The sequence below is a fragment of the Sus scrofa genome, chromosome 13 (genome assembly GCF_054392235.1).
Source record: "Sus scrofa isolate SSC_HxYL_T2T_F1_AM1 chromosome 13, Sscrofa_HxYL_maternal_Yorkshire_Landrace_v2.0, whole genome shotgun sequence".
NCBI lineage: Eukaryota > Metazoa > Chordata > Mammalia > Artiodactyla > Suidae > Sus > Sus scrofa.
Window position 1 is genome coordinate 93,924,134 of NC_139395.1, and position 27,571 is coordinate 93,951,704.

General features: G+C 49.9%; 1 protein-coding gene across 6 annotated transcripts in view; it reads left to right on the forward strand.

Moving 5' to 3' along the window:
* The window catches only part of MRAS (muscle RAS oncogene homolog), a 73,814-nt gene extending 56,259 nt beyond the window's left edge, over positions 1 to 17,555 (forward strand). For 5 of the 6 annotated variants that reach the window (XM_084989850.1, XM_084989849.1, XM_021069520.2 and 2 more), the window contains exons 3-6: positions 5,628 to 5,781; positions 7,374 to 7,473; positions 12,831 to 12,910; positions 14,216 to 17,555. In XM_084989850.1, coding sequence (XP_084845976.1) covers positions 5,628 to 5,781; positions 7,374 to 7,473; positions 12,831 to 12,910; positions 14,216 to 14,315 — 434 coding nt within the window. In that variant the 3' untranslated portion in view covers positions 14,316 to 17,555. Of the gene's footprint in view, positions 1 to 35; positions 1,967 to 4,204; positions 5,782 to 7,373; positions 7,474 to 12,830; positions 12,911 to 14,215 lie in introns of those variants that run through there. The other variant, XM_084989851.1, reaches the window with a different exon arrangement.
* Positions 17,556 to 27,571: the final 10,016 nt, after the last annotated feature.

A 27,571-nucleotide genomic window follows, 5' to 3' on the forward strand; every position in this document is an offset into this window, starting at 1 on the left:
CCCATTGTCTTAATTTTTGCTTTTATTGATGATTTCTTCTTTCTTTTTTTTTTTTTTTTTCTTTTTTGCTTTTTCAGGTCTACACCCATGGCAAATGGAGGCTCCCAGGCTAGGGGTCCAATTGGAGCTACAACTGCCAGCCCACACCACAGCCGCAGCAACGTGGGATCTGAGCCACGTCTTCAGCCTGCACCACAGCTCATGGTAAAGCCGGATTCTTAACCCACTGAGCGAGGCCAGGGATGAAACCTCATAGCTCCTGGTCGGCTTCGTTTCCACTGTTCCACAACAGGAACTCCTGATTTCTTCTTTCTTTGGTTTTATTTTATCTTTTCTTTTCTATCCTCTTGATTTAAATGCTTAGTTACTTTTTAGTCTTTCTTATTTTCTGAAGTGTATTTAAAGCTGTAATTTTCCTCTAAGTACTACTTGGGCTTCAAACCAGAAGGTTTTATTATTGTTTATTGTCGTATAATCTAAATTGTTTATCATCTCTGCTTTACTTTTCTCTTTTACTAGAGAGTTATAGGACACTATTTTTTAGATTTCCAAGTTCTGTTCTTTCTGATCTGTTCATTTCTGATCTTATTGCGTTATAGGCAAAAGATGGCCCATATGACTTCTGCTTTCAGGAATTTGTTGAAATTTTTATTTATGGCCTAATATATGGCCAGTTTTTATGACTGCTTCACATGTGTTTTTAAATATATTTATTTATGGTTTGAATATAAAGTTCTTTCTTCCTTTCTCTCAGATTGTGTCTTCGAATTGTATTATTACTGTGAAGGACCACTTGTTCTATGGGAGGACTGTTTATTTCTCCCACAATGATTATGAGATTTGTCAATTCCTACTGTTTAAAAAAAAATCACTTTTTTATACGTATATACTTTTAGGCATCATTCTTATATGCTTATGACTCCTGATTGGGCATTTCTTGATATTGTACTTTTTCCCATTATAAATATCCTTGTTTGTTCTGTTTGATGCCTTAGCCTTGATTTCTGTTTTGTGAATGCATGTGGTTGGCATATCCTTTTTCATCCTTTTATTTTTCATTCTGTATCATTTTGTTTTATATGTATCTTTTATGGTAGCAGACAAATGGATTTTGTACTTAGTATCTGCTTTGGTTAGGTGAACTTAACCCATTCATCATAGATTTATTTTTGCCATCTTATTTCATGTCTACTTTTTAAACTTTCTTGCTTTTGTATAGTTTATTTTTGCCTTCCTTTGGATAGGTCCTATTGACTTTTCTGTTTTTCTTTCCTCTAATGATTAGGGAGTTTTGAGTTTTACTTCTAGTGGTTAGTCTATCTACTAACTGTTAATAGAAAAATATAAGTGGGTATACTTATATTTTTCTGCCAACATCTGGATGTAATCAGTATTTTTAGTTTCTTCCCAAATAAGACAAGAACTTTAGTGACATCTTATTTTTTTCCAGCCCCTGCCCTCACATATTAATCTATCACAGATTTTAGTTCTAAATTGTCACTCATTTTCTTCAAATTGTACATATGTGTGTGTTTTATACATATATTATTGTATATGTTATAGTATTTATTTAAAATTAACTCTTAGGTTTTGCTGTTTCTTTTGCATAGCATTGTTACCATTGTTTAAAATGCCACTCATCTTTCTCTTTCATCGGTCTATTTTTCAGTTTGCTGAAGTATATCCTCCAGGAATTCTTTTAGAAAACATGGAAAATATAATTTCTAAGGCCATCAACGTCTGAAATGACCACTTTTCCTTTCCAGAGGGTCCATTTTGATTTTCAACTCCCTATTGAACTGTTTTTTTAAAAATTCTGAATCATTATACTTTTTTTGGCCACGCCCCATGGAGATTCCTAGGTCAGGGATCAAACTGGCACCAAAGCAGTGACAACACCAGATTCTTAACCACAGGCCACCAGGGAACTCCTGATTATACTTTTGAATATCCCAAATCTCTAGGGGTTTTTTTGCTTTTTTGTTTTGTTTTTATCTTTTGTCCTTTTAGGGCTGCACCAGCAGCATATGGAGATTCCCAGTCTAGGGGTCTAATCAGAGCTATAGCCGCCAGCCTACGCCACAGCCACAGCAAGGCCAGATCTGAGCCTCATCTGCGAGCTACACCACAGCTCACGGCAATGCCAGATCCTTAACCCACTGAGTGAGGCCAGGGATTGAAACTGCAACCTCATGGTTCCGGGTTCCACTGCACCACAACAGGAACTCCTAGGGTTTTTTGTTGTTTTTTTTTTAGACAATATACACCCTCAAAATTTGTGAATATATTAATTACAATATTACATGAATGTCTTTTCTGCTGTTTGGTTCAGGCCTTCACATCCCCACTTTAGCCAAATACATGGTGTTTTCCTCTGTTTTGTTGATTGCAGTTCTCAGTGGGATTTATTTAGGACCACTTCCTCTGGGTAAAGGTGCAGGCTTCCTCCCCGCTCCCTAGAAAATATTAGGGAGACTGCCTCAGTCTCCCCATTGGTCCTCATCTGTAGGTCCTATTTTCTTAGTCCCTTCCTTTTTTCCAGACCAAAAAATTCTAGGACGCCAGAGAGCCTCAAGACCCAGGAGCCCTACCCCCCTTTCACACATGAGGAGACCAGAGCTCTTCTGCATGGCACAGAGCCCAGGTTCATGTGTCTGCCAAGCCTTGTTCCTCTGCCATGCTGGGTGACACAAGATGTGCAGGGGTGACAGGCTTTGGGGACAAGGCCACTTTCTCAGGCACGATCTCAGAGTGTCTGCCGGAGGAGATGTGGATTCTTCAGGGTCCTGGATACTCATCCATGGCTTTCCTTGCCATCCACACACTAGCAACTCCTCCATCTGTATCTCTTGCCCTTCTTCTAAGTTTCTGACTCAAGTCTCCAAATGCCTATTTGAAGTTCCACATAGGTGTCTGAGAGGTTCTGAAGTGTGAGTCAAAAACTGAGCCGCCCAATCCTGTTTTCACCATCTTCCCCATCAGTATATGGTACCACCATTCATTTGGCTCAGGCCCCAAACAGCCATGGTCTTCAATGCCGTTCTCTCTCATCCCCACATCCGCTCCAGAATGCCCTGCTCCTGTTGGCTCTGTCTTAGAAAGTGGCCTGAATCTGGTCACTTCTCACAGCATCCACTGCACCCCACCCCACCCTTGGTCCAGCCCCCATCATGTCTTGCTGGATTGTTGCATAACCTCCTAACTAGTACCCCTGCCTCCATGTTTGGTCTGAATTTTCCCCGCAATCAGAGTAAACTTTTCAAATGTCCTATAGATCATGTTACTCTTTTGCCCATTCTATGCAGTGGCCCCTGTCTTGCTTAGAATGAAATCAGCCTTAACCCCTTGCAGCAGCCTCACCCCCCACGACCTGCCCCTGCATCCTCCCCATCCTCCACTCACCCACCCCTCCACTTTCCCCAGCCAGTGGGCCTGCACTTGCACACCTCCACCCTCTGTGTTCCCTCTGACAGGAGCTCTTCCCCTAGGCCACGTGGCTGCCCACTCCCCATTATTTAGCCACTGTTCAAAAGTTTCTTCTAAGAGATGCCATCCTTCCCTACTCAAAATGACATCAACTTCTGCCAGTTACCTCCAACCGGCTATATTGTTCTTCATAGTATTTACTCATCTTTACTAGAAATTATATTATCCACTCGTTTGTTTATCTGTCTTCCTATTAGATTATAAACCACACGAGAGCAAGAATTTTGCCTCATTCCCCCTGTATCAATAGTGCCTAGATCACTGCCTGACACATTATAGGCACTCAAATATTTTTGAATGAATGAATGAATGAACAAGATTGAATAGACTTCACATTTATTCATTCAACTACTATTTGAGAACTGTTTGTGCCAGGCTCCTAGTATGTAAGTGACAGACCAGATCCCTGCCTCTGGAACCAGCAGTTGATGGGCAGTGAGAACAGCGCCTTGAAGATCGGTCTGGGGGGGCAGAGAGTCACGGGGGCCCAGGCAGCTGCATTCTGAGTCAGTCAGCTCGTCAATGCAAGGGGAGCAGAGAGGAGGGGTGTTTGAAGGAAAGAGTCCCAGGCCCACCAGGCCCAGAGGTGGGAGGGGCACCCCAGGTGAGGATACAGGTGAATAGCAGCCACTTCCATAGGGCTTCTTTTTTTTTTTTTTTTTGGTCTTTTTGCCATTTCTTGGGCCGCTCCTGCGGCATATGGAGGTTCCCAGGCTAGGGGTCGAATTGGAGCTGCAGCCACCGGCCTACGCCAGAGCCACAGCAACACGGGATCCGAACCACATTTGCAACCTACACCACAGCTCATGGCAATGCCGGATCCTTAACCCACTGAGCGAGGCCAGGGATTGAACCCGCAACCTCATGGTTCCTAGTCGGATTCTTTAACCACTGAGCCACAACGAGAACTCCTCTCTAGGGCTTCTTTGTGCCAGCACTGCTCTAAGGACCTGGGTATATTATTCAAAACAGCCCTGACAAGCCTCACTTTAGAAAGAGGAGACACAGAGACATGGGCTTACCCAGGGTCATACTCTAGTAATGAGGAGCCAGACTCAACCCAGAATCTGGCTTCAAAATCTGTAACCAGCTTCTCCACTGCTTCCAGGAGAGGGGAAGTTGGTCTGGTCAGAGGTAGAGAGCTGGGAGAGTGGGGAGGGATGCAGGGGCTCACAGGCTAATGAGGGATTCAGACTTCATGACCCCCACGGGGCTGGAGCAGGTCAGGCTTGCAGGTCTACAGGGAGACACTGCCCCGCACACCAGCTGTGGCTCTGACCTCTCTCAAACAGGGAAAGCATTTTCTTTCTTTTTCTGGTATAAGTTGCAGGGCCAGGGATCGAACCTGAGCCATAGTTGCAGGCTGTGTCATAGCTGTGGCAATGCTAGATGCCTAACCTACTGCACCACAAGGGAACTTCCAACTGGGAGGGTATTTTATCTCAGGAGAGTAGGCTTATGGGGTGGGGGTAGGGAGAAGGGATGGATGGATTGGGGGGAAGAGCCTTTGCTGAGATGGACCCCCAAGCCTCTGTCTCCCCAGCTCCCTCGGCTCCTGCATCCCACCACCTCTGTAGCAGTCCCATCCTAGGAGGTGGGGGGTCTGGTTCTCAGGGAGCCAGTCCTTCCCCTCAGCCTGCCTGGTGTCTGTCTGCAGGGGGACTGGGCACCCTTCCTGACCTGGAAAGGCCTCTTCTGGCTTCTGTCAGGCTTGTCCAGGGGACTCTCCTTCCACGGGAGAGGAGGCATTGTGTTCATTTTATGCAGGAGGAAGAAGAGGCTCAGAGTCAGGTGACTTCCGCAGGAATCAGCTTATAAAGGCAGCAGCAGGGATCCAAGCCCAGGTCTGGGGACTCCAGACGGATTTTGAGCAGAGTTGGTCACTGATTTTATGAGGCTTTTCTGCAGGCAGAGGACTAAGCTGCAGGGAGCGCTGTGGGTTTCAATTGGTGGGTCCACCAGTGAATCAGAGCCTCGCACTGAGGTGTCTGAGGCCCTGCTGGACCCTTCCAGCACAGCCCAGGAGCTCATGGGCACAGCTGGATGGAGGCACCCTGGGAAGCAGCAGCCTGGGGGTCCATAGGCCCCCAGGGGCTCCAGGGTGGGTGTGACAGCCCCTGAATGGTCTCATCCCACCCCAGTTCTGGACACGGCGGGGCAGGAAGAGTTCAGCGCCATGCGGGAGCAGTACATGCGCACGGGGGACGGCTTCCTCATCGTCTTCTCGGTCACGGACAAGGCCAGCTTCGAACACGTGGACCGTTTCCACCAGCTCATCCTGCGTGTCAAGGACAGGTGAGGATGGCTGGGCAGAGACCTCCCTACGCCTGGCTCAGGATGGGATCTGTCTGTTTGTCTGTATCAGATCTTCAGGTGAAAGCCGAGGCTAAGGGGCAGAGCTGAATTGAGACCTCGGTACCTCTGACTCCCAACAACCCCCACCCTAGATCTTTCTACTTGGCCAGAGGGGTCAGCTCCCTCCATCTCTCCTAAACTGTCCCCACCCATAAATCAAGGAACCATAAGTAATATCTCTGTTTTTCAGCTCCAATTTAACCAAATTTTATTATAGTCAAAGAAAAAGTGAATTTTTTCTTCAGTATATATTGTAATTGGTTAAATCATATTGGACTGGAGTTCCCTTCATGGCTCAGTGGTTAACGCACCCAACTAGGAACCAGAGGATGCGGGTTCGATCCCTGGCCTCGCCCAGTGGGTTAAAGATCTGGCGTTGCCATGAGCTGTGTGTAGGTTGAAGATGCGGCTCGGATCCTACATTGCTGTGGCTCTGGCGTAGGCCGGCAGGTGTAGCTCTGATTAGACCCCTAGCCTGGGAACCTCCATACGCCATGTGTGTGGCCCTAAAAAGCAAAAAAAAAAAAATCATATTGGACTGTGAGATTTCCCTAATGAAAAGGTCATGTTTTCCTTAGCATAATATGGAGTAGTTAAATAATTAGGTGTCTGATTTAAGCTCAAGGGGTCTTTCCAGTTAACTGGCTCCCAAAGAGGCAAATGTGAAAGGACAAATAGGAAAACAGCAAGCTTTGCAGAAATCTCATACATTTGAAAAATCCAGTTAACACCTATCCCAAAGGCAAAGTGTGAATAACTCTTCAAGGTAAAGGGATACACACTCACACACACATATACACATATACACATAAAGCTGTAAGAGATAAATGGGGGTGAAGCCCCTGACTATAGGAATCTCTAAGGAGAAACCATAAATGACACAGATATGGGAAAATATTCATCCTTCTTGCTAATCAGAGATGTGCAAGGAAGAAGAATAAAGTACCCCTTTTCACCCATCTAATTATAATTTTTTAATGAAAACACTCAATGCTGACAAAGATACTCTGAGACTGGCATTTTCTGCACTTTGGCACAGAAGTTTGGCCACATCTGTCAATGAGAATTTTTAAGGCAGACATGCCTCTTGATCTTTCCCTTCCTCTCCTAGGATCCATCCTGGTTTTGCAGCTGACATTTAATGAGTGGCAACTGTGTGCCAGCCCCTGGCCCTGGTGCTCTTCACAAGGCACTGCTGATGGCCGCAGTGTGGGGTCCTGCATAGGTGGTACATCAGGGGGACCAGGAGATGGAAGGAAGCAGATCTAGGAACCCGGACACTGGTCTAGACAGTGCTGAGGGAGGGGGTCCCCAGGAAGGCTCCCCACTCGCCTTGCAACTGGGCTAAAGCTCCAATGCAGCCAGCAGCCCCCAGGCCCCTTTTCTCTTCCTGGAGATGAGGAGGGAAAGACTCTGAAGTCAGCCCCAGTCCACAGGGAGGCGCTATGTACTGAGTCAGTCTGAGGTGTGGGTGCACCCCTTCACCAGGGGCGGGGGCAGCAAAACCTCACTGCGGTTCCTTTATCTCCCAGGGAGTCATTCCCGATGATCCTCGTGGCCAACAAGGTCGATTTGATGCATTTGAGGAAAATCACCAGGGAGCAAGGAAAAGAAATGGCGACCAAACACAATGTAGGTGTCGTGTGTCTGTGTGTCTCTGTGTGTGTGTTGGGGGTGGGATGTCAAGGGACGTCAGTGTCCCACCAGTGCTGCAGCCCTAGTCTATGCAAATGGAACACAGGCCCCCTAGGCAGTGGGCTGGATTCCACAGAGTATTTTCCACGGAATATTTTGTGAAAGAAGACAATAGGCCAGAGAAGAAGTATCTCTTGTCAGTCATTAGGGGCCCTGCTAGGGGGAGCAGGTCCCTTGACAGTGGCCTGGACAGGCCACCTCCTGGCCTTGACACAGCAAGTACATTGTTGGGCTGTGCAGAGGGTTGGCTTCTGTCCCCTTCTCTGAGCCAGCGCCCAGCCCTGCTCAGAACCCTGGGATCAGCTGCCTTGTCTGAGCCTGGCTCTGTGCCAGCATCTACCCCCTCAACCCCATGCTGAGGTAGACATTGCTGTCCCCACCGTGTAAGTGATCACATTGAGGCTTGCCCAGGCCCCCATTCACATCAGCAGGCAGCTTTGGATCTTTTTTTTTTTTTTTTTTCAGTTGATTGTGATGCCCCTTTGTCCACTGGATGGGGGTGTGGTCCCCGGACTTCTTCCCACCCCTCCCCCACATTGGCACAGCCGTGCCCTGGCCTCACTGGTCCACTGTGTAGAAGTCATCCCAGCCTCCTGGGAAGTCCACAGCGTTGTCCCTTCCCTCCGCCCGCCCAGTGGGCCCAGCTCTGTGTGTGGAGGAAAGGAGCTACTGCCACTCAGTTCTGTTGTCTCTGCCTCCTGAGTTTAGTAACGTGCTCACACAACAGTCCTGGGCTGGGAACATAGAACGCCTTGCCTCAGGGTGCTTACCTCTAGTGATAGGAGGCTGTGGGTAATCCGTAAATTAAATTAGAGCATGTTGGAAGGTGACATGTGCTGTGGGGACAAGTAAATCAGAGATGGCGTAGGGAGCGTGGGTGGAGGGGGGCTTTTCCAGAGAGGTGGTCAGGGAGCGAGCACCCTGCTGGGAAGGTGCTTGCTGGCAAGGACCAACAGGAGGTGAGGGAGCAAGTCCTTGGGATGTCTGAGGAAAGGAAGTTCCAGCAGAGGAAGCATCAGTGCAAAGGCCCTGAGGTGGGAGTTTGAGAAACAGCAAAGAGGTGTGAGGAGGCCAGCGTGGCCAGAGCAGAAGGAATAGGAGGGTCGGGTAGCAGAAGGTGAGGTCAGAGTGGGAGTTTAAGGCTTTTTGGGCTTTTACTCAGGACAAGGGGAAACCATGGGAAGGTTTTGAGTGAGGAGTGACAAGACCTGACTCATGGCTGAACGGCTTCCCTCCAGTGGCTGTGTGGAGAGAGGTCTGGGGGGCTGCAGGCTGACGTGGACCAGTGTGGTGCTCTGAAGGTGGCAAGAGGTGGTTGGATTCCTATTTCTGAGAGCACACAGGATTTGTTGACGGACTAGATGTAGGGGGAGGGAGAAAGGGTTTGAGGAGGATACCAAGTTTGGGGCATGAGGAACTCCCAAAGACGGGGCTTCCAAAACTGGGCAGGGGGACCAGGGCAGTGAGGACTCAGGGAAGACCAAGAGATTTATTTAGATCCTTAGTTGGAGGAGCTCCACTTGTGAATAATCAAGTGGAGGTGTCAAGACAGCCATCAGATGCACCAGCCAGAGGTTAAATATGGAAATCAGCAGCATGTGGATAGAATGCAAAGCCATGAAAACAGAGTAAATCTTAAAAGTTCACATCACAAAGAAAAAGAAAAAATTCTGTAATTGGAGTTCCTGTCATGGCATAGCAGAAACGAATCCAACTAGGAACCATGAGGTTCTGGGTTCAATCCCTGACCTCGCTCAGTGGGTTAAGGATCCGGCATTGCTGTGGGCTGTAGTGTAGGTTGCAGATGCGGCTCGGCTCTGGCGTTGCTGTGTCTGTGGTGTAGGCTGGCAGCTGCAGCTCCAATTAGACCTCTAGCCTGGGAGCCTCCATATGCTGCAGGTGTGGCCCTGAAAAGCAAAAAAAAAAAAAAAAAAAAATTCTGTAATTACATATTGTGATGGATGTTAACTCAGTTATTGTGGTGATCATTTTGCAATGTATACAAATAGAAAATCATTGTGTTATACACCTGAAGCTAATATAATGTGTGTCAATTACACTTCAATTTCATGTGTATAATTATATATATACACAGAAGTATATATATGCAAAAAGAAAAAAAAGCCATGCAACCCAAGGGAATGGGTGTAGGTAGGGCAGGGGTCCTGGGACTGAGGCTAGGGGCACTTCAGTGCTATGGTTGTGGGAGATGAGAAGAAGGCAGAAAAAGGGACATGTGAAGACCAGGGTGGGGTCTTGGGAGCCAAGGAAAGAAAATGCCTCAAGGAGGATGGAGTGATGGACCAAAACAGGTGTGCTCAGGAATCTCTAGGTGAGGACTAGAACTGACCGCCGGGTTTAGCAGTAGATGTGGGCCTCAGACACGGGAGCCTGCCCCTGCCCTCCACCAGCCAACATCCATTTCCATTCCACAGTCTCGGGCTCCATACAGCGAGCCAATGCCAAGGCGCTTACCAAAACCCTCTGGTGTCCTGGATGGGTGGGTGGGGATGGGGGAAGGGTGCTACATGGGGATAGCGGCACCCCATTCTGAAAGGAAAAGGGAGTGAGACACAGGAGCAGCCACAGGGCTGGTGAGTAGTGCTCACTCACGCCACTAGAACCCAGGTCTCCAATCTCTCAGCTGAGGTTTCTTCCACAGTGAATGCTGCTGCCTCATTTATCATTTGACTAAATGGCCCTGTGAGCTACTGTCCTAATTTAGAGCTCAGAAGGCAAGTTCTGGAGGTTCTTAGTGACTCAGTGGGTTAAGGATCCAGCATTGCCACTGCTGTGGCTCAGGTCATCACTGTGGCTCAGGTTCGATCCCTGGTCCCGGAACTTCCCTATGCCACAAACATAGCCAAAATAAATAAATAAATAAAGGCAAGTTCCTGTTTTGCTGACTAAGGCAGGTCACCTCCATCCCAAGCAGGAAGATGGCATTTCCTGGCCCTTTGGTGGGGCGGGCATTTATTGCAGGGTTTCCCTTAGTTTAAGTCTTGTTACTACTATGAAGTCCTATAATCTTAAGAACCCAGATAATGCGCATCAGCGTTTCTTTAGAAGCAGGACCCTCAGAAAGAAGGTGGAGGTGCCTGGAGAAACCACAGCGGGTGTACTTGTGAGTGGAATGGCAGGCAGCGAAGTCTGAGGCCCCAGGATCCTTGGACTTACTGAGCTGGCAGGATTACAGGATGTGAAGAGACTCCTTCCCCAGCTGCCCTCCTGCTTCCCTGCTGGATGTGCACAGGGAAGAATGCTGTCCTGCCTTGTGGGAATTCTGGCTCCAGAGCTACGAGGGCTTTTGCCACGCCTAGAAAAAACTCTGACGGGGTTTTTTCAGCACCCCTGCCTGTCCATGCAAGGCCAGGGAGGAAGTGGAATGTGCTCCTGGTCCAGATATATATGTTTTTTGGTCCTGCCCATGGCATGGCGAAGTTCCTAGGCCAGGGATTGAACCCATGCCACAGCAGAGACCCAAGCTGCTGCAGTGACAATACCACTGTGGGGCCTTGGGCAGGTACGTCACTACTCTGAGCTGTCTCCCCAGGGACAAAATGGAGAGAATTGCTTACCTCGGAGGGTTAATATGAGGATGAGTGACGGGGATGTTGAGACCTGGGAGGCCAAACAGCCGGAAGTCACCTTGGTGAGCAGCCTACAACCTACCAGCCTACAGTGGAAGGCAGTTTCCTCTCAGGATTATGTGGGGCTTAAAGATGTGTCAAATGCATATTTCAAAGTTCTGAGCCATGTCCTTTGTGCTCTGCCCTCTGTGTCTGGGTCAGCTACAGTAAGACCCCTGCTTGAAGCCACAGCAGTGTGCGAACATCTGATCTTCCACAGTGATCACTGATGGGAAGGTATTTTATGACATGTTCTGGGCAATCATTTGCATGTGCCTCCAAAAGAGCAGCTTATCCTGCCCCCCCCCCCCACCATGTTTGTATTTTCTTACTGTGCTTTTCTTTAATGCAATGCCTTAATTTCATAATCAGGGTAAAGTTGGGAAAACTACCAAAGTTCTTCAGTCTGATCATAGTTGGTTTACCTGCATCTTGTCTAGGGAGGCTTGTGAATGTTGTCCAGAGCTCATCCTCTCTCCACTCACTGGGGAATGGGGGTGAGCCTCCTGCTCTTGTGGGGTCCCTGTTGAAGGAGAAGGCTGTGTTCTGGCCTTCAGAGCTTTTGTTCTTCTCCCTGTGCCAGCCTGAGACTTGGGATAGACTTGGCCCTACAGGGTCCCCTCGGCCACATCTTCCAGTTATTCTACTGCCTTCCAGCCGGCTGATGACTCCTTAGCCTTAAATGTGCAGGCTCAAGCTTTCAGTAAACATGGCTGAGCTCTGGGCTCCTGGATGCAGATCAAGCAAGAGCTGGGCAGGGCAGGCTGGGGGTGGGAGGCATGTGCACAGACAAAGCGGCGTCGCCAGGGTGCAGAGTCCTGCCCAGGGCCCAGCCTTACCTCAGCCTTTCCCGCTAGAAAAACGTCCTCATGGAGGACCTGGGAAGAGGGGCAGAATTCCCCAAGGTTGCGGAATAGATCTCAGAAAGGAAAATTAGTAGAATCAGAGCCTATGGCTGTTTGATAAGTTCAACAATCTTTTGTCCTCAAGTGTCTAAACAGATCATTTTTGGAGTTCCCCAGTGGTTCAGCAGGTTAAGGATCTGGCATTGCTACTGCTGTGGCACAGGTTTAGTCCCTGGCCCAGAAACCTCCATATGCCACAGCCATGGCCAAAAATAAATAAATAAAAAGATCACTTTTATTCTATTTTTAGGGGACTATTAAATATCTCTGGGACAAGAGAACAAGAGAAAATCAGAAAAGCTGTCCGGGAGTTCCCACTTGTGACTCATCAGGTTAAAAACCTGACACAGTGTCCATAAGGATGTGAATTCAATCCCTGGTCTTGCTCAGTGGGTTAAGATCTGGCATTGCCCCTGTGGTGTAGGTCACAAGTGTGGCTTGGATCTGGTGTTGCTGTGGCTGTGGCATAGGCTGGCAGCTGCAGCTCCGATTTGACCCCTGGCCTGGGAACTTCCATATGCCACAGATGCAGCCCTAAAGCAGAAAGGGAAAAAAAAGGAGGTGGGGGGAGTCAGAAAAGCTGTTAGTAAAACTTTGTAAATTTAAAGAATGAGAAGCCACCGAGGGCTTCGGTTGTAGGAGCTGGGGTTCCGTGGGGACTTTGCAGGGCTCCTCAGGACCTCTGAGAATTTGCATTTTTAGACAAAAGGGCTTTGTGGAGCTCAGTGCCTCTTTTACCAAGTTGAGCTTTGCCTTCCAGATTCCGTACATAGAAACCAGTGCCAAGGACCCACCTCTCAACGTGGACAAAGCCTTCCATGACCTGGTTAGAGTAATTAGGTGAGCATGGCTCGCCGGCCTGGAAGCAGGGCCTCTGGGCCAGCTGGGCCCTGGGCCTGGTGTTGGGTTTCTTGTACCTCCATCCATCTCTGTCCTTCCCACCTGCATTTGCCCTCCCCCACTATCTGTGGGTGAAGCCACAAGCTAAACAAAGTACCTTCCTGCCCAAGGTGCCAGCTTTGTCTCCCCTCCATCCTGCCTCCCGGTGTTCTCCCAACACCAAAGCTGCCAACACGGTCATAAGTAGGTCCTCCTCTCCCCTGCCCTGATGTTGCAGCACCAGCTGAACCACCAGCATTCTGATTCCCAGGCTCCAGTGGCACATGTGTCTCCTTTGCAGCCCCAAACACACCGTCTATCTGCAAGGATTGTCTGAAGTCCTCACCCCTAGTCTCCTGCACGTTCCTTTGTCCAGTCAGGCCCAAACCTTAACCATCTCCTGCTCAGAGGACAGAGACAGCTGGCTGGTCTCACCATCCCTCATCTTTCCTGTTGCCAAAATCTTCAACATACGGAGCAGCCTAACCAGTGGTTCTCAGACATCATGCATTTAGCATGTCGTCCTAGGGTGGTGACCGCTAGGGCTGCTGCTTAGTGACAGAGTCACAGGCAGGGCTGGAACAGCACGCTTCCCCACCTGCCACTTCTCAGCCCCACTCCCCCCACCTTAGTGCGTGCGTGCACACACATGCATATACACGCACACGCACACATTCAACAACCTCCTTTTCTCCTCATTCCTGGCAAGGTCTGTGGTGCGCAGCCGTCCCCTTAGGCTGTACTAGCAGGCCTGTAGTGAATGGTTTTCTCATGGGCATTTGCCTGCAGTTAGGAGATGCTCCCACACCGGGAAGGGGTGATGTTCTTAATTGTGCACCTCTAGTTCCAAGGGCAGGTTTTAGACATGGGGAGAATGAACAGAAAACATGTAAAAGCTTTGTCCTCAGTTGACCTGCCATTTTATTTAAAATACGAAACACATAAATAGAGGCCAACACTACATAACATAGCTTGTGATTGAACTCAGCGTAGCCACAGCGTGATATCAGGAAATGTCACCAGGAGGATGACAAGTTTTGCTCTGCCCTCTCTCCCTTCCTACTTCCCCTGCCTTAGGGATGCTCTCCAGGCCAGACCCTCCTCCTGTGTCCAGGACAGCAGCCCCTCTCCCCCTGGCCTGTCCCCCTACCCCTCCCGAACCAGAACAGGCCTCCCAGCCACAGACATAGGGACAGGGGAGGAGAGGGCAGGGAGAAGCAAAGCCCCTTCTAACATTGTTATTCTGCCCTTCCTTGTCTCAAAAAGGCAACAGATTCCAGAAAAAAGCCAGAAGAAGAAGAAGAAAACCAAATGGCGGGGAGACCGGGCCACTGGCACCCACAAACTGCAGTGCGTGATATTGTGAAGGCCCAAGGCCCTGGGCACAGTGACCGGGAACTGGCCAGCCCTCGGGACCCCTCCACTGCCTAACCGCACTGAAGACCATTTCTAACCATGACCCTTGGCCCGAGGACTTGGCACAGGAAGGGAGAGGGGGAGGGTGGGTGGGGAGGAGATAGGGTCTGGCTTTGCTGGAAGGCATAGGCTTCCCCGTGTCTCAGCTGAGGTGAGGAGGCAGCAGTCAACAGAGCAGCCTCCAAGCCCCTGTGCTGATGCAACCCGGTCCCCTCTCTCTTGGTGGCTGTGTCGTTTCTTTGAACTACATAGTGTGGGTTTGATGTGGAAGTGTTTCTCCACACACAAAACAAGCCATGATCAAGCTCCCCCGACCCGCCCTTGTCCCCAGTCCACAGTGTCAGAGCTTGGGTGTCTTTGGTAGATTTTTAAATTATTTTAGTGATTATTATTTTATTAAAGGGGTCTGCGCCCACTGCCTGGTGAAGTTTCAAGTCTTTGGCAGGCCCCTCTGATAACATGTCTGGAATATTGTTCTCGTTTTTTAACTGAATGTCCCCGGCCGTGCCAAAACTCAACTCAGTGTGACCGTAGAGTGACCGAGAGATGGGAAGTTTATGGTTGGAGGCCTCGGGAGAAACAGACCCTATAAATCAGAGAGAAGAGAGATGTGTTTACCCGGAAGGTTTTACTGTGATCGAGGATGCAGATATTAGGAAACGGAATTTTCTTTTGCAGAGAGGAGAGGCTGGCACGTCACTTTTTAAAAAGGGCTTCTCATCATCCTGGAAATGTATACATTAAGTAAGCTGTTTGGTGTTGCAAATGTGCTCGTTTCTTTTTCCGATAATGTGGGTTACGTTCTGTGTTCTTCACAGCCATGTGAGAGGGCTCTCTCTCTCTCCCACCCCCTGGGCTGTCTGGTGCCTCTGATACAAACACGCTGACACAGGCATGTGTGTCCTCCGCGTCGAAGTCAGCGAGTGTGGATGCCATCCGAAACACTAGTCTGTGCTCAATCATAACCAAAAATGATCCAATACTGTTCTTACTAAAACAGCACCAAGACCTGAAGCCATGTTCCCTTGGAGTCAACTGACTCACTTCTTAAGCCCAGTCAATGAGCAAAACCCCTTTAAAGCATTTGCAAACTTAGTCTTAGGTTGCCTTTCTGGCACAAATTTTTATTAACCTCTTGGATCTTGACTATATTATGTAATTGGAGGTGAAAGTAGGGTTGGGGTGGTGACATGGCTCCCAAACACGTCTCTCTACAAGGGGACAGTCCCCCAGCTCCCTGACGATGCCCACCTCCCTCCCAGGTGCTGCTGGTGTGAGCCAGGCTGGGGGTGAGGTGGAGGGGCAGCGGGAACAACACCACATCCTCGAGAGAAAGTCCAAAGATGAGACAGTGGGCTAGTGACCTTATTTTACAAATCAGGCCACCAAGCAAACTAGAACATCCTTAGCGGGTTGGCCCGGCCACCGTTGGGAGAAAGAAACCTGAGGAAAGTGAATATCCAACCGGACATTGAGATACCTGGATTTTTCTCTAGTTTTGAGAGTGTGCTGAGTTCCTAACTGGGCAGGATCACCAGCACCCAGCAGGGGTATGGGTGGGTAGGGGGCAGCCAAAGAACAATTCTGCCATAGAACAAAATAGTTAGGGCATTTGTTTGTTGGAAAAAAAAAAAAATCAAACGTCTTTATGTGTCTAAATAGCCCTTTTTTTTCTGGCCCTAAAAGGGAGGATGACAAAGAGCATTCCAGATCAGGCCCTTCAGAGCTTCTCAAGATCTTATAATATTAATGGGCCTTCTAAACACTAACAAGACGAGGCTCTTTCCAACCCTTAGGCTCCTCTGAGCCACATCCCAGCACTCGGGTACAGATGAGTGGCAGCTGTAAACGGGAGATAAGGAAGAGGCGAGACAGATGGGCAGAAGGAAGGATGGTGATGTGGCGATGGAGGGAGTGGTGGAGCCGGACAGGAAGCCCCACACACAGGGCAGCATCCACTGCTGGAAACCTCCCGGGCATGGACCACCACCGGCACCCCTGCCACTGCGGAGCCTACAGCTCCTGACAGCACTGAGCAGGGAGCCTTGTTAGGAGCAGATCAGTTGCGCTGGAATGAAGCCCTTAGCCATCGAGGTAACCAGCCAAAGGGATTCCAGCTGTTTCCAGACCCTCCCCCAATAGGGCATTGCATCTGCCCTACCCCATGTTCCTGGGCATCTCTTCTGCACTCAGCCCACAGCTTCAGACCCACGATGCCTGAGGGAGAAACTGGGTAAGGGGTGGCCTTCTGTAGCCGCCCAGTTGAGTGGTTGGCCTTCATCTCCTATGACCTCATTCTCCCCATAGGCAAGATGGGTAAATAACATTTATAAGACATTTCTCTGCATTTTAGAGAACTGTGGGCCCTTGTGGCAGTGGCAGCTGAGGCCTGAGTGGAGAACAGGCCTGAGTAGAGTGCATCCAGGGGCATCCCCAGTACCTGGCTACCCTGCAGGGTCAGTCTGGAAAACCAGTTGGCCATGCTACTGACTGTGCAGCCCAATGGGACTTGTGTCTTTGATGACATTCTGGTATTCCCACTGGTTTTCCACCTGAATAGTGCTACCTTCACACCCGCTGGAACACACCCTTCCTGAAATCCACTCACCCTGTGCCTTTGGCACTCTGTGCTCTCCCATCTCCTAACATTCCGCCACCCTTCCCCCACTTAGAGGGCTTCTTTTCTTCCCAGCAAGTAATCCTAGCCATCCTCCCCACCCCCACACCCTGGGGGGATGGCCACTGACTTTCCCTGTACTGGGCCTCACAGGGGACACCTGAATGGCTTCTGTTAGGACTTTGCCCACCTTCTCTCAGAGAGTGCATGGTAGCCTAGTGTGGCCTGTCTCACTTTCCTAGGAGATGTGACCCACTAACATGTGGCAGCTCTAACCCAAAGGCCCCCTCAGATGCATTACAGTAAATCTGGAGCCAGAGAGAGAGGTCCCCTCCATTCACAGCCCACTGGATTAGACATTCCGTGTAGGGCTTACTTAGAATGAAAGATACTTGAATTACTGAGCGCTGCGAGCGCCCAGCTTCTGTTACAGTGTTAGCCATTGTCTACACAGGTGGCCATTGTCACGAAATGAGAGTGATGCCTGAAGATCTCGATGATGCTTGAGCCTTTTATGTAACTTTTATTAAGTCTTTGTGTATCTCAACTCATTAATAAAGAAAAGAAGAGGAACAGTCGTCGGTCTCATTTCCTCTTACTCAGATATCCCTAATATTTTGCTGAGAACATTGTACATGGTCAGTATCCAGCCCAGGACACCACCTTCTTGTGGAGCAAACCGAAAGTAAGGAGGAGACAACTGCTGGCCACAAGGGGAGACATCTTTCTGCCCGGAGCCAGAGGACAAAGGCAGGTAAACTCCATGTTTAGAGAGACAGCCTCCTGATGTCCAACAGCCCTGGATTTGGGCTCCGCCTCTGACTTTCATGTGCCTTTGGGTCACTTAACCTGCTTTGATCTTCAGCTCCCCCGCCTGTGAATGGGACAATGGTATGTGCCTCCTAAGCTGTGTGGGAGTTCATGGTAAGGATCCCAGAAATGATGCTCTGTGTAAAGGACTGCCATTGGATTGTCTGGTGGTGCTTTTCATGGACACTGCCCCCTGCCCCCATCTGCAAGATTATAGTTTTTGTACACTGTGATTTCATGTCTCTTTTGATTGAAATTGGTGGGTACTTGACCGAGACGAGCCTCACTGAGTTTTTTCCCCCAGGGATTAGAGACTGAGAGGCCAAATCTGTGTCTTGGTACCTCTTTCGATGATGACAGCTGAAGCACGTAAACTTGAGGGCTAGAGGGTGCTTCTCACACCCTCTGGGCGGGGAGCAGAGAAGACCAGACTGTAGAATGCGGAGAGGTGGCGAGATAGCCATCCATCCATTCCACCCAGATTTATCGGGCCCCACCGTGCACCAGGCATTGGGCTGGGTGCTGGGTATATGAAAGTGAACAGGGCAAAAGAGTCTTCTGAGAGTTCTCCTTTTGTCCTGTATTCATTTCCCGTGATTGATGTAACAAATTACCCTGAGCTTGGTCGCGTATAACACAAGTTTATTTTCTCACAGTTCTAGAGTCCAGAAGTCCAAGCTCAGTATCACTGGGCTGGGGTCAAGGTGCCAGCAAGCCTGGGCTCCTTCACAGGTTCTAGGAGAGAGTCTGGTGCTGCCTTTCAGCATCTAGTAGTTGCTGGCCTTCCATGACTTGTGGCCACATCATCCCATCTTCAAGGCCAGCATCTCCAAATCTCTCTGTCCTCCAGCGTCATAGCACCTTCTCCTCACTGTGTGTCAAATCTCCCTCACTCTCAGCTAATGCTTCCTCCTTCCCTGAGCAAGTTGAAGCTGGCTGAACACTATTTCCAGACTCCTTCTACTGGCTCCACCCACCCACCAGCATCTGCACCCACGCCCTCTGCCTCCTTGGCTGCTCTGTATGTACCACCCACACTCCTGGCTAAAGCCAGGCTCTCCTCTTGGGCACTAGAGCCCGCCTAGACCTTACTCTGCTGCTTCACCCCTCTCCACCCCCACCCCATGTCCTCAGTTCTCTCTCCCCTGGACCTTTCCCATCTTAAACAAGATGAGCCCCCTCCTCTGCCAGATACCACGTGCTTCTGTGTTGTCTTTTTGCGGAGAAAGGGATACTCCATACTTGGCATTATGAATTCCTCTCATTCCTTTCTCTTTGAACTGTTCCAAATAGGCGTTTGCCCATCTCTCTGTCACCACCCTCTTCTCAGGGTTCGCGATGGCTTCCATCTTGCTAAATCCAATGGTATTTCCCAGTCTTCTCATACTTGATCTTTTCACAGGGTTGACACAGTTGTTCCCTCTTCCTTGTTAAACTCTCCCATTGACCTCCAGAATGCTGCCATCTCTTGTTTGTTTTTAAATTGATTTAAAGTGTTGTGCCAATTTCCGCTGTACAGCATAGTAACCCAGTCATATATATATATTCATATCTTTTTCTCATACTATCTTCCATCCTGTTCTATCCCAAGAGACTGGGTATAGTTCCCTGTGCTGTACTGTAGGACCTCATTGCTCATCCATTCTAAATGTAATAGTTTGCATCTACTAACCCCAAACTCCCAGTCCATCCCACTCTAAGGAAGGACTCTAAGCTATTCAATTATTTATTTATGTATTTATTTATTTATCTTTTAGGGCCATAGGTGCAGTATATGGAAGTTCCCAACCTAGGGGTTGAATTGGAGCTGCAGCTGCTGGCCTAAGCCACAGCTATAGCAATGCCAGATCTTTAACCCACTGAGCAAGCCAGGGATCAAACCCACAACCTCATGGATACTATGTCAGGTTCTTAACCTGCTGAGCCACAATGGGAACTCCTACACTGTTCAATTTTAAAGCATTCATTTCTAAAAGAAGCATAAGGAATATAACTTTTCTCTTAGGTTTATAAGATGACTATATTATTATGCGCATCCCTTGAGAGGGGATCAGGACCCTGCCCCAAGGCTGTACTATTGCCTCTTGACTGTTTCTCCCTTGTCTTTGCATCCCCTTCTTTCCCTGATCAGCGATTGTCTGAACCTGCCCCTTGGAACTCAGGGAAGGTCATGGAGGCTGAATGAGACCTATTTCCCAAAAACAAGAAATGGGGGCACAGAAAGGCTTTTGATCCAGGAGCCCCACAGAGCCCTGCTGGGTTACAATGAGAAAAAACTTTCAGTCAGTATTGGGCCTAGTAATTCTATCACTTTTGAAGATTAAAGATTTTGCTGTCTAAAGCAAGCCCAGGTTCCCAGGTACACCAGGACTATTTAAAATAAGCTCCACCTCCATCTCCACATGTTTCTGAAGAGGCAGTGGATGAAAGTTCCCAAGTGTCACAGATGTCACCCTCAGCATCACCCAGGAACTTGTTGGAAATGCAGACTCTTGAGACCTGTCTGGACCTACTCAATCAAAATCAGCATTTTAGGAGTTCCCGTCGTGGCGCAGTGGTTAACGAATCCGACTAGGAACCATGAGGTTGCGGTTCGGTCCCTGCCCTTGCTCAGGGGGTTAACGATCCGGCGTTGCCGTGAGCTGTGGTGTAGGTTGCAGACGCGGCTCGGATACTGCGTTGCTGTGGCTCTGGCGTAGGCCAGTGGCTACAGCTCCGATTAGACCCCTAGCCTGGGAAACTCCATATGCCGAGGGAGCGGCCCAAAGAAATAGCAAAAAGACAAAAAGACAAAAAAAAAAAAAAAAAAATCAGCATTTTAGGGAGTTCCTGTCGTGGCGCAGCAGAAACGAACCCGACTAGGAATCATGAGGTGGCGGGTTCGATCCGTGGCCTCACTCAGTGGGTTAAGGATCTGAAGTTGCCATGAGCTGTGGTGTAGGTTATAGACGTGGCTCGGATCTGGCATTGCTGTAGCTGTGGTGTAGGCTGGCAGCTACAGCTTCGATTAGACTCCTAGCCTGGGAACATCCATGTGCCACAGGTGTGGCCCTGAAAAGCCAAAAGCAAAAAAAAAAAAAAAAAAAATCTGCATTTTAACAAGATCCCCAGGTAATTCATATTTGCAGTAAAATCTGAGTACTGCTGCCCTGACATCAACTCAGCTTAGGAAAGAAATTCAGCCTGGATTCACTGTGCCTCAAGACCAGCTCAACCACATCCACCCAGAGGCAACCTCATCTGCTTTCAGCTCAGCAATTACACTTTGCTCCTCTACCTGTTAACAGCTGCAAGATATTTCACTGCTGGTCAGGCAGTGAAGCATCCCGAAAGTCAGCAGGTGGTTTCCTCAGTGACAGGAATTTCTTACATAAAAGAGGTAAGCTGGATAAGAGTTTGCTTCTCAAACGCTAGCATTTTTCTGAAAATGTGGACAGCCATGTTCAGCAAACAAAGCTCCAAATCCAAGAACATGTAAAGGCTGTCATCCTTAGCACTCTCTCTCAAGATGGGTGTTCTATGTCAGCTGGGGAGCCTCTCATCGCCCCCCGCCCCACCCCAGGACTTTCACTTTTTGGAGCTCCAACTTCGTGCCAGATAGCTCATTACCATGCTAATGTGAGAGTTTAAACAGAAGAAAAGAAAGCTAAGTTCCTACCAGCCAAGAGCTGATGGATGCTTTCCGTGCAATGTACATCCCAGCAACAACATGGGAAAACATTAACTCTGCCGCAAACTAGCTTCCTAGTCCATCAGGGGACCCGCACCCTGGCTGATGAACGGAGGTAAAATAATCCGGTAAGCGATTCTCAAAGTTTGATCTGTAGACTCGCAGCTTCGGGACCATCTGGGAACTTAGAAATGCAGATTACCTGGGCCCATCGCAGATCTGCAGAGTTAGAAATTCTGAGGTGAGGCCCAGCCCTGGGTGCTTTAACAGGGCTTCCAGGTGATTCTGATGCGCCCTAAAGGCTGAGAACCACTGAATTAATACCTGTAGGTAAAAATGAAAATTTCTACCACATGGAGGTAAATGGCAGGTTGTTTGGTTCTCATCTGCAAGACAATAAAGTTGCCCAGATCCTTCCTCTCTTCTTCCTGTATCTGATTATCAAGGGTTCCTTAAGGTCTGGAGCCCAGGGACCCTAGGACAATGGTTATTAACCTTGGCTCCCTGGGTGACAGGTGGGGTGGCTGAACTCCTCTCACCCCACACTCCACAAAATCATATGCAATATTGTGTGTACACATACATTCTTCAGGGGGCAGGATCATATTTTATGATTCCCACTGTACCACCAAGTTACCCAGTGAAAAAAATGAACCATCCCCTTGAACCTCTTTTTCTGGCCTCAGGCCCTTCCGGTAGTTTCAAGGCCACTGAGAGGAGAGGAAATGAAAGGAGCGAAGGGCCATCTTCTCCTAAGCGGCTCTGACAACATCCTCCACGCCCCTGAATCGTCCCCACAACATCCTGAGGGAGGGGGTGGCCTCCCGGTCCCCCGCTTAAGTGTGTGACCCACACGTGACTCACCCATCCCCCCACCCGGCTTAGGCCCACCACCCTGGTCAACAACTGACAAAGAGGAGAGGAAATTCAGGACGCTGAGACAGGGGCCAGGGACTACTTGGCCACCGCGCTAGGAGCCAAGATGTAAGGTGGTCAGGTGCTAACAGAGGCACCTGACGTCTCATGCCACCATCACGAATTTGTAATCAGCGGTTTGCAAACCGCTGTGTTAGAATCACTTTGGGAGTTTCATTTAAAAACAAAACCCAAAAAACCTCGCTGCCCAGCCCATAGCCCCAGAGAAACTGGCGCAGTTGGACTGGGTCGGTACTCCGAAAATGAAGACTTTTTGAAGCTCCCCAGGAGATTGGTCTGGAAGGCCAGGACCCAGACCCCCAGCTGGGTTCCATTTTATGCTGGGCCCTTGAAGCCAAGGGTTTCTCAGTGACAGTTGGTTAATAACTGTCACTCCTCCTGCGAGGAGCCACATTTTTGCAAATGAACACTTGACTAATAAGAGTGTTGCGGGACTGTACAGGGAGATGGGACACGGAGGTCTTTTTGCTCGGAAGCAGTGTTTATACCTGCAGGCGCTGGCTCAACAGATTCACATCCAAAGGCTGCGCCCCCAGTGCAGTGGGGCGTCAACTTATATACCCCTGTTAGGTTTTTGTTGTTGTTGTTACATCTAAGTCCCTTTGTCCCCGTTACAAGGTAACCTACATTCTGTAATTTCTGGGTGGAGTTATAGACCCGAAGGCGCCCAGGGATTCAGGTTGTTCCTGCTCGTTATAGAACTGCGCAGGCGCACTCAGGTGCTGATGTTGCGTGTTGCTTTCCCTTGGTTCTGGGAGGGCCCTTCCCGGGAGGGCCCTTCCCCCTCCCCACTACACGAGGATTCTTCTCTTTTCATTCAAGCAGTCCTCGCAGAGCCTGGCTTGGCTTGTTGACTGGCCTGGTCCTATCTACAGGGATGTGTGTATCCCCAGGTCCAGGAGAGGGCCTGGTGCCACAATGTTAATGCTGACTGTTTATTAGATAGATTAGTAATTATTACAGCCATCAGCAGGGGCCTCCATGCCTTTAAACCTAAGGCAGGCAGGCAGGCTCCTACCATCAGATCCCCGCCTATGGCAGCCCCACGCAGCCCCTCTGGTTTCAGGGTCCTCCAGAGATTTCTGCCTCTGACTGCTCCACAGCCTCCCTACGCTGATGGTCAGCCTCTGCCTCAGTTTCCACAAAGAGAGCCCACTCTTGGGAGTTCCTGCTGTGGTGCAGTGGGTTAGTGATCTGGCTTGTTTTTGTGGAATCACAGGTTCGATCCCCAGCCCAGTGCAGCAGGTAAAGGATCCAGCTTTGCTGCAGCTGTGGTGTAGGTCACAGCTCCAGCTTGGATTCAATCCCAGCCCAGGAACTTAACATACTCCATTGTTGCAGCTAAAGAAAGAAAAGGAAGGGAGGGAGGGAGAGAGGAATGCCGCTCTTAGAAGTTCCCACTGTGGTGCACTGGGTTAAGGATCCAGCATTGCTGCAGCTGTAGTATAGGTCGCAGCTCCTGGCCCAGGAACTTTCACATGCCCTGGCTGAGGCAAAAAAAAAAAAAAAGCAGGCAAGCAAGCCTACTCTCAGCAGCCATCCCTGGGCTTTGCTGAGGACTTGGGGTCCCAAGGAAGGCCCCTCTGCTATCAGGGGCCTCTCAGTTAACCCTTACCTCATACCACGCCAGACCCCCTCCTATCTTTCCTCCCCTGACAGCAGCCCCCCAGTTGGCTAAACACCCGCCCCTCAGATCCTCTCACCTTTGCCCAGTTTTCTTTCTTTTGCCACAATCCCATAACCCCTTCCTAGGGTAAAATATGGTTCCAGCTGTTAATAGGGTGACCAAGGTTCCAGTTTGCCTGTGACAGAGGAGTTGACTGGGATGTGAGATTTTTCAGTGCTAAAGCCAGAACAGTCTCCAGCAAACCAGGACAGGTAGAAGAATAAAAACGTTCCCCCTGTTCTGTAACAACAATTCTACTAAATATGAATCAGGCAGCAGTTCCTAGTTAGCATCATAATCACCTGGGAGGCTGGTTAAGACACACTTTTCTGATTCAGCAGGTGTGGGATCTGAGCTTCTCACAGGTTCCTGGGATGTGATGCCCAGAGCCCTGAACTCGCTAATCCACATTACGAGGTCAGCAGAGGGCTTGGCGCTGGGTACAGGCACCACACACACTAGTTGCCAGCAGACTTGTTGCTGAGCTTGCTATTACCAGGCATGGGGCTATTTCTGCGTACCGTGTCCCATTTACATCCTCACAGGCATCCCACAACGTAGGGGGTAGGGCGCCTGTTTTACAGAAAAGGAAACAGAGGCCCAGGGACTGCCAGGCTGACTGAGCCTGCCCTTGCACGCGGTTCTGTCTGGCTGTTTACCGCCACCCCCGCCGCCCTGAGGATGAGGCAGTCCCACTAGCCACCCCACCCTTTTTTAATTTTAACTCGTTTGAGGCAAATCTTTCGCCGCATCTCCCACATCCCCGCCTTCTTCCAAGTGAGCTGAATGCAGATCCACTTCCCCTGGGTGACTCAGCAGAGACATTTGGAACCTAGATCACTGTCGTTTTCCGGAGCTTCTGTCCTGGGCCTCCTCCCAGGGGCACCGCCTGTCCGCCTGCTGCCTCTTTCCAGCCTTTTTTCTGAGCAAGGCCAGCCCTTCAGCTAGCAGTTAGCAGACTGTGTGAGACCACTGGGGCCTCTGGCCTCCAGCCCATGGGAGCAGCTGGCAGCTGAGGGCCCCCTTGGGAGCCCACCTTGGCCCTACTTGATGGCAGCTAGAGGAGCCCAGGATGAAGGACACCAGAGCTGGTTTTCTAGTTAATGTATCAACTCCTCTTCCCCCCCCCCCGCTCCCAAATGAATCCAGACTTTTGCTCCTGCCCTGTGGTTGACATTGCTGAGAGTCTGGCATTCCTGGTGAGCAGAGCTATGTGAGGTGGTGTACAGAGCACAGCTGCCCAGCTGTGCTGCTGGCCGATGGCTTAAGTGCAATGTCCCACCTGACGCCTATCTTTTCCCAGCTGGGTTCAGAGCCTCCTAGCCTCAGTCTTTCCCCAAACCCTCTCTTCATTTGGGTCTCCATGGCCAATGAGATCCGTGTTTTCCCTCACCATGCCCCTCCCACAGCCCTCAGAGTCTGCTGGCCAAGGTGGCCAGCTTCCCCCAACCCAGCTAGCATGGCTGGGCAGGAGCCAAGGGAAGGACAGGCCCTTTGTCCTGCACTGGGTGGCAGGGAGGGGGTGAGGGGTGCTCTCTCCCCTGGGGGTTACCCAGCCAGGCTGTCCTGGGTCCAAGGAGGGCCAGATTTCCTCCCTCTGAAGCTCCAACAGAGTTAATCCCTCTCTCTTGTCATTCTGCTCTCTGCTCAGTGAGGGATTTCTTCAGAAGTGACGTGCACTTTCTCTGGGCGGTCTAGTATCAAAGGCTAAGGTAGGAGGTGGGATTCACTGACAGAGACGCCTCTCTGTTGAGCAAAGAGCTGAAATGCCATTTGTTGAGGGCTTGCTCTGGGCTGGGCAGGGCCCGGGTTACACAGTCCGGTGAGGTGGGTAGGAGGGCACACCCCTGACCCGGCATTTATGTGAATGGCACCCCTGGGCTGCAGAGCAGCAAGGCCCTCACTGTGCCCCCAGGAGGACACTAAACTTCCCTCAGGGGAGGATTCTGTGCTTCAGAGATGTTCAGTAGGTCTCTCCAGTTCTCACAGGCCTGAGTGGCACAGCCAGGACTCCAAGGGTGTCCTCCGTGCCAACCTCAAACTGGAATCAGAGGACACTTCCTCACAGACCTTGGAGAGTTATTCCAACACTATGGGCCTGGGTTCCCTCATCCAAAAAATGGACTCGTGAGTATTGACCCCTGCTGCTGTGAGAGTTAAATGATTCAAAGAATGCTATGTGCTGGCATTCACGGAGAATAATCTCCCATACTTCACAGATGCTGTTCTTTTTTCTTTCTATCTTTTTTTTTTTTCGTCTTTTGTCTTTTTAGGGCCACACCGGTGGCATATGGAGGTTCCCAGGCTAGGGGTCTAATTGGAGCTACAGCTGCCAGCCTACACCACAGCCACAGCAACACCAGGTCCGAGCTGTGTCTGTGACCTGTACCACAGATCACAGCAATGCCAGATCCTCAACCCACTGAGCGAGGCCAGGGACCAAACCCTCGTCCTCATGGATGCTAGCCAGGTGCATTACCGCTGAACCACTTCCATCCAGTGTTATTTCTGTAGTAGTAGCCGCACTACTAGTAGAATGTATTATCCGTCCCTATTTGAGATTCCTGGGAAGCTGGGCCAGTGTCCCCCTTGTCCACCAGGGGGCACCATCACAGAGCAGATGGATCCCTTTCCAGCCTCACCGTGTTTGTAGGGAAGGCCTCTGGTTTCAGCTACAGAGCAGTCCTGGGATGCCAAAGGTCAGCCCCTCTACCGCCTGCCCCTGCTCTCTGCCCTGCCCTCTGGGACTGCCCCCCTCCCCCACCCCCAGGGCCGCTTGTACCTAGATTAACATACACCCTGGGGACCCTGGATCCGGAGTGTAGCAAGTTCACCATAATTTGGCAAATGGTTCACACAGGCCCAGGCTGGTGGACCCTCTTAGGAACTGTTGGGTGAACTCCAGCACTTGCCCCCCTCTGGATCTAAACACCCGCTCCCTGGGAGACGCCCAAGACCCTGGCCTCTGGCCTGTTCACTCTGCAGCCAGCACTTCACACAATGTGTGAGGGACTCCCTCAGGCCTCAGTCATAGATTGAGCTTATTGACAGGGCAGATTCCAAAGCCCCCAGCTGGGCCAGCAGTTCTCAGTAACTGCGCAGCACCTGGGAACTTGTAAAAAATTCTCCCCACCCCAGATGTATTACGTCAGAGACTCTGGGGTGGGGCTCAGCAACCCATGGTTAATAAGCCCTCAGGTGATTCTGCTGCCTGGGGAAGTCTGAGACCCATTGACCTGCGCTCTTCTGTGGTGACAGGAATCCCTCTCCACAGACATTGCCAAATCCCTCGCCAGAGCTCCAGTGGGTCTAATCCATGATTTCCAAGGGGCTGAAGTGTTTTGTCAGTGGTGCGGTTGGTGGTTGCCAGGGCTGTGATCGGTATTTTCCCATATGATGGTGCTCAAAGCTATTGTGGCTTTATCTTGATGAAAATGTGTAATGTTTTCATGACAGTTGCTTAGCGAATAGAACCCCAACTTGTGACCGACAACTTCACAGATCATC